Genomic DNA, 9,733 nt, shown 5'->3' on the forward strand with positions numbered 1-9,733 from the left:
GATAAGACTCGTATTTATACGAGTCCCGAAAAAGGAAACACGCAAAGCAAACCGACCTAGGAAAAAAGGCGGGCCCAATCGGGCAAGCTGCCGCCCGATCGGGCGCGAGATCGAATTTCTCCAGACGTTGTGTCGCGCCCGATCGGGCGGACACCGCCCGGTCGGGCGATCTTAAAACCCCATCCCGAGCGAGCCATCGGGCGAAGCCGCCCGATCGGGCTCGTCAAAAACTCGAGTCCGCCGCCCGGTCGGGTGAAGCCCGCCCGATCCGGCGCGAGAGATCTCGTAGAAAAACTCTTGTCCGCCGCCCGGTCGGGCAAAGCCCGCCCGATCGGGCGCGAGAGTTCCCTATTTTTCCTTGACCATCTCCGCCCGATTGGGCGAGAGCCGCGCGATTGGGCGCGAGTCATCCGTTTGCATTACCTATTTCCAACACAGGCTTAAGGTAAGCCAGATCCAATTCTCCAACAATGAACTTTACAATAGTTGAATGGTGAGATAATATCAGATTATCAATGGGATGGTTAAAAAAACTTGCAAAAAGAAACGCCAATAGAAAATTAGCAATATTGTTTCTTCAAATACAACCGGTACCAACAATTGCGGTTGTACATGTAAAACCGCTATCGTTACTTGCGAATCTACACATAACCAAAAAAAAAAAAAACTAATATCCGATCCTACGTGGACACCATTTAGGGAATAAGTTTTTAAAACAATGCAAAGTAGGAATTAATTTTGATTTCTAGGGAAATCGTCCGAATTCCAATTCACACTATTTAAATAAAAAAAAAAAAGAAAATATAGCCAAAACTAAGTTATAGAGTGTAAAGTTTATGAAATAAAATAAACTCCGGCAGCTACAATCAATTTTTTGTTAAAGTTTTAAGAGATTAATGTATAGTTTAGGAAATTACATATCTTGTATGCTACGTTACCTTTGTTAGGTTTCCTTAATTTTTTCACTCCGTTTTATTTTAGGAAAGAAAAGTTTCCATGCCTTTGCAAAATTTGTAATTATCTAGGATTAGGTTATTTTAAGGCGGTTTAAGTTTCTCTATATATACTCATAACAATATTACATTAAGACCAACAAAAAAATACACAAGAAAAAAAATATTAGATTGATTCTTATTCTTAAAAAGAAGAGAGAAAAAAAAAAAAGTCTAGAACAATGATCGTGTACGAGGATATCATTAGCGGCGACGAACTTTTGTCCGACTCGTACCGTGCAGCGAACTCTTCAATGGGTGTCTTTGGGAGGTACAAGGGAAGTGGGTTGTGAAAGGCGGTCACATTGAAGTCGACATTGGTGCCAACCCTTCTGCCGAAGGAGGAGATGATGAAGAAGTTGTTGATGAGGACGAGGCTGTCAAGGTTGTCGACATTGTCGACAACTTTAGGCTGCAAGAACAACCTGCCTATGATAAGAAACAGTTTATTGCATGGATTAAGAGGTACATCAAGAACTTGACTTCCAAGTTGGACGGTGATAAGGCTGATGAGTTTAAGAAGAACGTCGAGGCAGCAACTAAGTTTCTGATGTCGAAGCTCAATGATCTTCAGTTTTTCGTGGGTGAGAGTATGCACGATGATGGTGCTACGGTCATGGCTTACTACAAGGATGGTGCTACTGACCCCACTTTCTTGTACTTCGCTCATGGTTTGAATGGAGTCAAGCATTGAAGGGTGCAAGTGCTAAGGGATTAATATACAAGTAGTAGTGTTTGCTATAATTCTAGTCTTTTAGATTTGGTTATTCTGTTGTTTAAGTTTTTCTTCTGTATTAATTTGGTTAAATTTTGTTATGTACTCCATAATAAATTTCCCAAACGCAATGTTTTTTTTTAGAAACTCCTAAATGCAATATAATTCTTACTTTCTTTGCTTATATTGAAATTATTTTATCTTGCTAATATCTCTAATAGTACCATAATCCGCACAATAACAATGTGCAATCAGTATAATTGAACCATAAAATATAAATAACAAAAAATAATTTGGTACTTTCTTTTTCAAATTATTATCAATGGCCGGCGGTGAAACACCACCTCCGTCTCTTCCACCTAAAATTTTGGGTAATGCGAAATTTCCTGAAAATTGTTTATATGGTCAGTTCGATGATTCTTGTTGGATCATTGATACCGGAGCCACTCATCATGTTACCGGTAATAAATCTTTGGTTATTTGATACTCACACCATAGAATGTCCGGTCGGGTTACCGAATGGTGAGAGTGTGCTTGCTACGTTGGAAGGATCTGTTTGTCTGTCAGATAAAATTACTATCACTGGAGTTCTTTTTGTGCCCTATTTGACTTGCAATTTAATTTCTGTCTCTCAACTTATTGATCAATTACAAGTGGTTGTCCAATTTAATTCATCTATGTGTGCTATATAGGATCAATTGAAGAAGCTGATTGGAACTGGACTTCGGCGAGACGGACTTTATTACTTTAGCAAATGGGATATGGTGCAGCATGTGTCTGTGATCGACGCTACATCAGATTTAGCTAGAGCTATGGCATAGAAGAATTTCCTTTTGAGAAGTTAGTTAAGTTGCTTCCTCATATTAGCAATACTAAAGGTCGTTTAGCTAAGGGTTGTGAGGTGTGTTTTCGTGCTCAACATCCTAGAGACAGGTTTCCTTTGAGTGAAAATAAAACATCTAGAATTTTTGAGAAAATACACTGTGATTTGTGGGGTCCATATAGACATGTTTCGTCTTGTGGTGCTCGTTATTTTTTAACCATTGTTGATGAATATTCTCGAGCTGTTTGGATCTATCTGTTGATTGATAAGACTGAAGTATTTCAGATGTTTATGGCTTTTGTGGCTATGGTTGATAGACAATTTAATCAAACTATTAAAATTGTTCAGAGTGATAATGGAACCGAATTTAATTGTTTGAGTGATTATTTTGTTGCAACTGGAATTATTTTTCAGACCTCGTGTGTGGGAACTCCTCAACAAAATGGGAGAGTAGAGAGAAAACACAAACATATTCTTAATGTTGGGAGAGCCCTGAGATTCCAAGCCAAATTGCCTATTTATTTTTGGGGTGAATGTGTTTTAGCTGCAGCTCATTTAATTAATCGAACCCCCACTCCACTCCTACAAAATAAAACCCCATTTGAAATTCTCTTTAATAAATCTCCTTTATTTGATGTCATTCGTACTTTTGGGTGCTTGTGTTTTGCTCATAATCAAAAGACTAAAGGCGATAAGTTCGCTAGTAGGAGTCGTAAATGTGTTTTTTTAGGGTATCCGTTTGGGAAAAAGAGATGGAGGTTGTATGATCATGAAACAAAGGAATTTTTTATCTCACGTGATGTGAAATTTTTGGAAGATGTCTTTCCATTTGGGTGTCCTAATGATGTGAATATTGGTTTGAATGTTAGTGATGTGGTGGATGACATTCACATTGATTTTGCGGACTTTGAAAATGTTGTTGATACTGGCAACATTGAATTGGATGCCAATAATCATGATGCGCATGATCATGATGTGCATGTTACTGAGAATGTGGGGGAGGATTTACATAATGACGTGGGAATTGAAGGCATAGAACAGCCACAACCCGCTGGTTTCCACGACACCAGCACACCCCAACAATCTGCCCAGCCCGCTGCATTTCCTGCGGGCGATGGGTCAGACCACCAGCACCAAGCCGCATCTGATATGGGCAATAACGAACAGCACCAATCAGAATCTGATATGGGCAGCAACAAACAGCAGCAAGCAGGTTCTGATATGGGCAGAGGAATGCGGGAAAAATTTCCCTCAGTTTTGCTACGGGATTATATCACTCACTCAGGTTTTGCTAAAAGTCCGTCTTCGCCTTCCAATCAGACTTCAGGTACTCCGTACCCTTTAGCACATTATATAAATTGTAACAAATTTTCTGTGAATTATCAAAAATTTATTTCAGCTGTTGTCCAAAGCAAAGATCCAAAATCTTTCAAAGAGGCGATAAAATTTGACGGATGGCGTAAGTCCATGAAAGAAGAAATCGGAGCTTTAGAAGACAATGGTACTTGGACATTGGAACATCTTCCGCCAAGTAAAAGAGCTCTCGACAGTCAATGGGTCTACAAGACCAAGTTTTTGTCAAATGGAGACGTAGAGCGTCTCAAATCTCATTTGGTAGTGTTTGGCAACCATCAGAAAGCAGGGGTAGATTATGAAGAAACCTTTGCTCTAGTTGCAAAAATGACGACAGTCCGCACCGTCCTAGCTATTGCGGCTGCAAAAAATTGGGAGCTACATCAAATGGATGTCCACAATGCCTTCTTACACGGTGATCTCGGTGAGGAGGTCTACATGAAATTGCCACCGGGTTTTGAAAGCTCGGATCCTTCTTTGATTTGCAGACTTCGATAATCGCTCTATCGCTTGAAACAGGCTCCTCGATGTTGGTTTGCAAAGCTTACCTCGGCTTTAAAACAGTATGGTTTCAAACAATCTTACTCTGATTACTCTTTTTCACATATACTACAGGCAAAGTTCAGATTACTGCCTTAGTTTATGTTGACGATTTAATTATTTCTGGGAATGATTCCGTTGCATTAACTGTTTTTAAGGCTTATCTTAGTGATTGCTTCAAGATGAAGGACCTTGGTCCTTTGAAATATTTTTTGGGCATTGAGGTGGCTCGTAGCTCTGCAGGTTTATTTTTATGTCAACGGAAATATACGTTGGATATTATTTTCGAAGCAGGTCTTTTGGGTGCAAAGCCTAGTGAGTTTCCCATGGAACAGAATCACAAGTTGGGTCTTTTGGGTGCAAAGCCTAGTGAATTCCTCTCCGATCTAGAGACGTACCGACGACTCGTTGGCCGTTTGATTGATCTGGCCGTTACTCGACCTGATTTGGCATACTCAATACATGTGCTATCTCGGTTTATGCAAGAGCCTCGTCGTGAGCATTGGGATGCTGCGTTGAGGGTCGTGGTTCGTTATTTGAAGGGCACTCCAAGACAAGGTATTTTATTGAGCTCTAATTGTGACTTGACTTTACAGGGTTGGTGTGATTCAGACTGGGATGCATGTCCTCTCACTCGTCCTTCTTTATCTGGTTGGTTGGTGTTTCTTGGCAAGTCACCCATCTCGTGGAAAACCAAGAAACAACCCACTGTTTCTACATCTTCTTCAGAAGCTGAGTACAGGTCCATGTACAACGCTACTTGTGAGCTAAAGTTGCTCAAAGCATTGTTATTAAGTCTTGGTGTTCAACATCCAAAGGCAATTAACTTATTTTGTGACAATCAGTCGGCTCTCCATCTTGCTAAAAATCCGGTATTCCATGAAAGAACGAAGCACATTGAGATTGATTGCCATTTTGTTCGTGATGCAATTACTGAAGGGTTGATTTCTCCTTCCTATGTTTCAACGTCTTATCAACTTGCGGATATTTTCACAAAGGCACTTGGCAAAGCACAGTTTGAGTTTCTTCGTTCCAAGTTGGGCATTCATGACCCGCATGCTCCAACTTAAAGGGGGTATTGAGATATGATGGAATATTATTTGATTTGGTAGAATATTATCTCATGTATATTTTAGTTAACTTTATATTCTCCTAGAATTATCTTTTATTCTAGGGTTAGAGGCTGTAACTCTATATATTTTCATGATCAATTAATGAGAAGGCAAGCCACACAATTATCTTTTCCTCTCTAATTTGTCAGTTTACGTGCGCTCCCATCCATGGTGCCATGAGCTCCCAATTTTTGCAGTAAAAATAAAGATGGTAAACAAAGAATGACCAGACAAACAACATGCTTATTTATGCCAGTTTGCAGGATGGCTAGGCTGTATAACTTCAGTCTTAAGAGTCTACAATGTACTCAATCTGAGTAACAGTAACACCGAAGACACTGAAATAGCCACCCTACACACCGCTAGAAACGGTGTGTTGCAACACCCAGCAATTTCTCAAGCTTGGAAGATAACCAGCATCCAACATTCAGGGATGCTGATGAAACTGAAGCAACAACCATTTTGGTGCTAACAGATTGTTTGGATAAAGAAAAGGGAAGGAAAAGAAGGGGATGGAGGAGAAGAAGAGGGGAGGGAAAAAGATGAGTTCTCCTTCCAAATCTCTCCATTGTTGGAAGGATCAATTTCCTACAATTTAATCCTTCCATTTCTCTTCCCTCCAATTTCCTCCCTTCCTCATTTGCTATCCAAATGAAAGATACTCCATCTCTCCATTTCTCTTCCCTTCCTTTCCCTCCATTTTTATCCAAAAACACCGTAACTGTTTTAAGTTTGCGAATTCCTTGTCATTTCTGGAAAACCAAACATGCATCCCACAATGTTCTTATGAGGCATGGCAGTCTCTAGCCATTGTTATGCATTCATTTATACTAAATAGTTGGATTAGTATCCAACTATCAGCTTTTCCCACTAGTGTAATAGATGAAGACTAAACATGAGTGTAAGTTTGAGGAGGGACATACAGATTTATAGCACGATAATAGTTCAATCCTCCAGTGAAGCCGGTATGTGTAAATTTGTCCCGGTAGTAAGCAACATCTTCTTCCGACAGCCAATTTGGATAAGGAGGCACATCATTGAAGGCTTGTCCTTTGGGCAACATTAAAGGTCCTGGATGGCGGTACGAAAATAATTTTCTTAAGAATTTGTCAGCACCACCAGCTTCAGCAATCTCGGACTCTATTTCTCCAGTTACATTCATGTATTAACCATCATTCATTTTTGTTCTGTATCAATTTAGTATTCACAAGATTGATATGAAAACATTGAAAATGAAGCACTTGAATGATTAAAAAATAAAAGGAATTGAGAGATAAACAAGAAAGTATTCTTGTATTAGTTATGTACTGGATTCTTATAAGCATTTATGGTACTAATGAGACTATTTTTACTCAGTAGGAACATCATCAAATGAGCGAATAAGCAAAAAAATAGTGTTGTATTATTATGCAACTAGTGGTAGCACAACCTTAGTCACTTGTATTGTAAGAAAAAAAACCTTAGTCACTTGTGTATACGCATATAAATGAGGTAAATACGCTGGATGTTTGGGACGATTTCCCTAGACATTGTTGAAATCAAAATTAATTCTTACTTTGCATTGTTTTAAAAACTTATTCCTTAAATGGTGTCCACATAGTAACGGATGTTAGCTTTTTTTTTTTAATTTTTTTTATATGTGTAGAACCGCAAATCCGCAAATAATGATAGCGGCTTTACCTCTACTGATTTACATGATACTACTTTAGTACGAGTACACAGTACAAATCTGTACAATGATGATAAAAATTCAAATTGGGCCCTACAAAAAAAAAAGAGAACACATTTTCTCTTACCACGTTCTTCTCTATTTTTCCATTTTCTCTCTCCTCTACTTTCATTCTTGTTTTCTTAATTGTAAACCTCAAATCTTGTTTGATCTTCTCTGTACTTCCTTTCTCTAAACTCAGCTTTTAATTGTAATTTTGTTTTGATTTTCAGGATAATTTTATACAATTATGAATTTTGGGGAATATCTCAGCATTCAACCTCAGAACTCCAATTCCATGTTTTTTTTTCTTCCTGTTTTTCTTTGTAATTTTTTGCAATTGGGGCTGTTAATAAAAACTTGCAGGGTTAAATTGTGAGATTATATCAGATTATCAATGGGATGGTTAAAAAAAAACTTGCAAAAAGAAACGCCAATAGAACATTAGCAATATTGTTTCTTCAAATACAACGGGTACCAACAATTGCGGTTGTACATGTAAAACCGCTATCATTACTTGCGGTTCTACACATAACCAAAAAAAAAAAAATTAATATCCGATCCTACGTGGACACCATTTAGGGAATAAGTTTTTAAAACAATGCAAAGTAGGAATTAATTTTGATTTCTAGGGAAATCATTCGAATTCCAATTCACACTATTTAAATAAAAAAAATAGAAAATATAAGTTATAGAGTGTAAAGTTTATGAAATAAAATAAACTCCGGGAGCTATAATCAATTTTTTGTTAAAGTTTTAAGAGATTGATGTATAGTTTAGGAAATTACATATCTTGTATGCTACGTTACCTTTGTTAGGTTTCTTTAATTTTTTCACTCCGTTTTATTTTAGGAAAGAAAAGTTTCCATGCCTTTGCAAAATTTGTAATTCTCTAGGATTAGGTTACTTTAAGGCAGTTTAAGTTTCTCTATATATACTCATAACAATATTACATTAAGACCAACAAAAAAATACACAAGAAAAAAAATATTAGATTGATTCTTATTCTTAAAAAGAAGAGAGAAAAAAAAAAAGTCTAGAACAATGATCGTGTACGAGGATATCATTAGCGGCGACGAGCTTTTGTCCGACTCGTACCGGTGCAGCGAACTCTTCAATGGGTGTCTTTGGGAGGTACAAGGGAAGTGGGTTGTGAAAGGCGGTCACATTGAAGTCGACATTGGTGCCAACCCTTCTGCCGAAGGAGGAGATGATGAAGAAGTTGTTGATGAGGACGAGGCTGTCAAGGTTGTCGACATTGTCGACAACTTTAGGCTGCAAGAACAGCCTGCCTATGATAAGAAACAGTTTATTGCATGGGTTAAGAGGTACATCAAGAACTTGACTTCCAAGTTAGAGGGTGATAAGGCTGATGAGTTTAAGAAGAACGTCGAGGCAGCAACTAAGTTTCTGATGTCGAAGCTCAATGATCTTCAGTTTTTCGTGGGTGAGAGTATGCACGATGATGGTGCTACGGTCATGGCTTACTACAAGGATGGTGCTACTGACCCCACTTTCTTGTACTTCGCTCATGGTTTGAATGGAGTCAAGCATTGAAGGGTGCAAGTGCATGCTAAGGGATTAATTTACAAGTAGTAGTGTTTGCCATAATTCTAGTCTTTTAGATTTGGTTATTCTGTTGTTTAAGTTTTTCTTCTGCATTAATTTGGTTAAATTTTGTTATGTACTCCATATTAAATTTTCTAAACGCAATGTTTTGTTTTGTTTTTTTTTAGAAACTCCTAAACGCAATATAATTCTTACTTTCTTTGCTTATATTGAAATTATGTTATCTTGTTATTATCTCTAATAGTACCAGAATCCCCACAATAATAATATGCAATCAGTATAATTGAACCATAAAATATAAATAAAAAAAAAGAATTTGGTACTTTCTTATCATTTTTTTAAACAAGACTCGTGCTGATTATATTGTTTATACATAACTTTTTATACCATCTAATCAAGTTGGCTTATTCTGGGTTATTTTGCGCCAAATTTCTATGTAGAGCAAGGAAAGAGACCACAAGATTTCCAAATTTCAAGATTAAAATATAACTTTCAACTATATATTTGTTCAGATCATGATACAAATTTGAACACACTTTTTACAGGTTTGGGCCATAGCTAGTGTTGCCCATTATTATGAGAAAGATATTGGAATTTGATATATTTGGGTTTATGTAACTGGGGTGAACCAAATTGGAGGAATTTAATGAAATAAAATGAAATATACTGGGAATTTGATCTGGGTTTTTATCTAATCATAGGTTTTGAGCTATGAAAGTTGAAAAGAAAGAAATTGGTTCTTTGATGAGAGTAAAAGTCACACAGAAAAACTGGTAAGAATTTGGTTTTAGTTTAGTGAGAGATTGTGCATAAGATGATGCATTTTTAGGAGATTATATGAAAAAATTAAGATAAGAAGTTATTTGGGATTTCAAAAACTGTAGAGAAAAATCTCAGAAATTTATTGAGAAATTAGAAAAA

General features: G+C 37.4%; 1 protein-coding gene and 1 pseudogene across 1 annotated transcript; both read left to right on the forward strand.

Moving 5' to 3' along the window:
* The first annotated feature begins 1,119 nt into the window (after positions 1-1,119).
* LOC110691426 lies at positions 1,120-1,757 on the forward strand (annotated as a pseudogene).
* A 6,203-nt stretch (positions 1,758-7,960) lies between these two features.
* On the forward strand, positions 7,961-9,186 carry LOC110691425 (translationally-controlled tumor protein homolog). The gene has a single exon (XM_021868350.1). It carries the CDS (start codon positions 8,288-8,290, stop codon positions 8,798-8,800), a length of 513 nt encoding a protein of 170 aa, XP_021724042.1. The 5' UTR covers positions 7,961-8,287; the 3' UTR covers positions 8,801-9,186.
* Positions 9,187-9,733: the final 547 nt, after the last annotated feature.

The sequence above is a fragment of the Chenopodium quinoa genome, unplaced genomic scaffold (assembly GCF_001683475.1).
Source record: "Chenopodium quinoa cultivar QQ74 unplaced genomic scaffold, ASM168347v1, whole genome shotgun sequence".
Lineage (NCBI taxonomy): Eukaryota > Viridiplantae > Streptophyta > Magnoliopsida > Caryophyllales > Amaranthaceae > Chenopodium > Chenopodium quinoa.

What these genes read in the sequence shown, in the direction of transcription:
- LOC110691425 (XM_021868350.1), top strand. Translation starts at nt 8,288, where the DNA reads ATGATCGTGTACGAGGATATCATTAGCGGCGACGAGCTTTTGTCCGAC.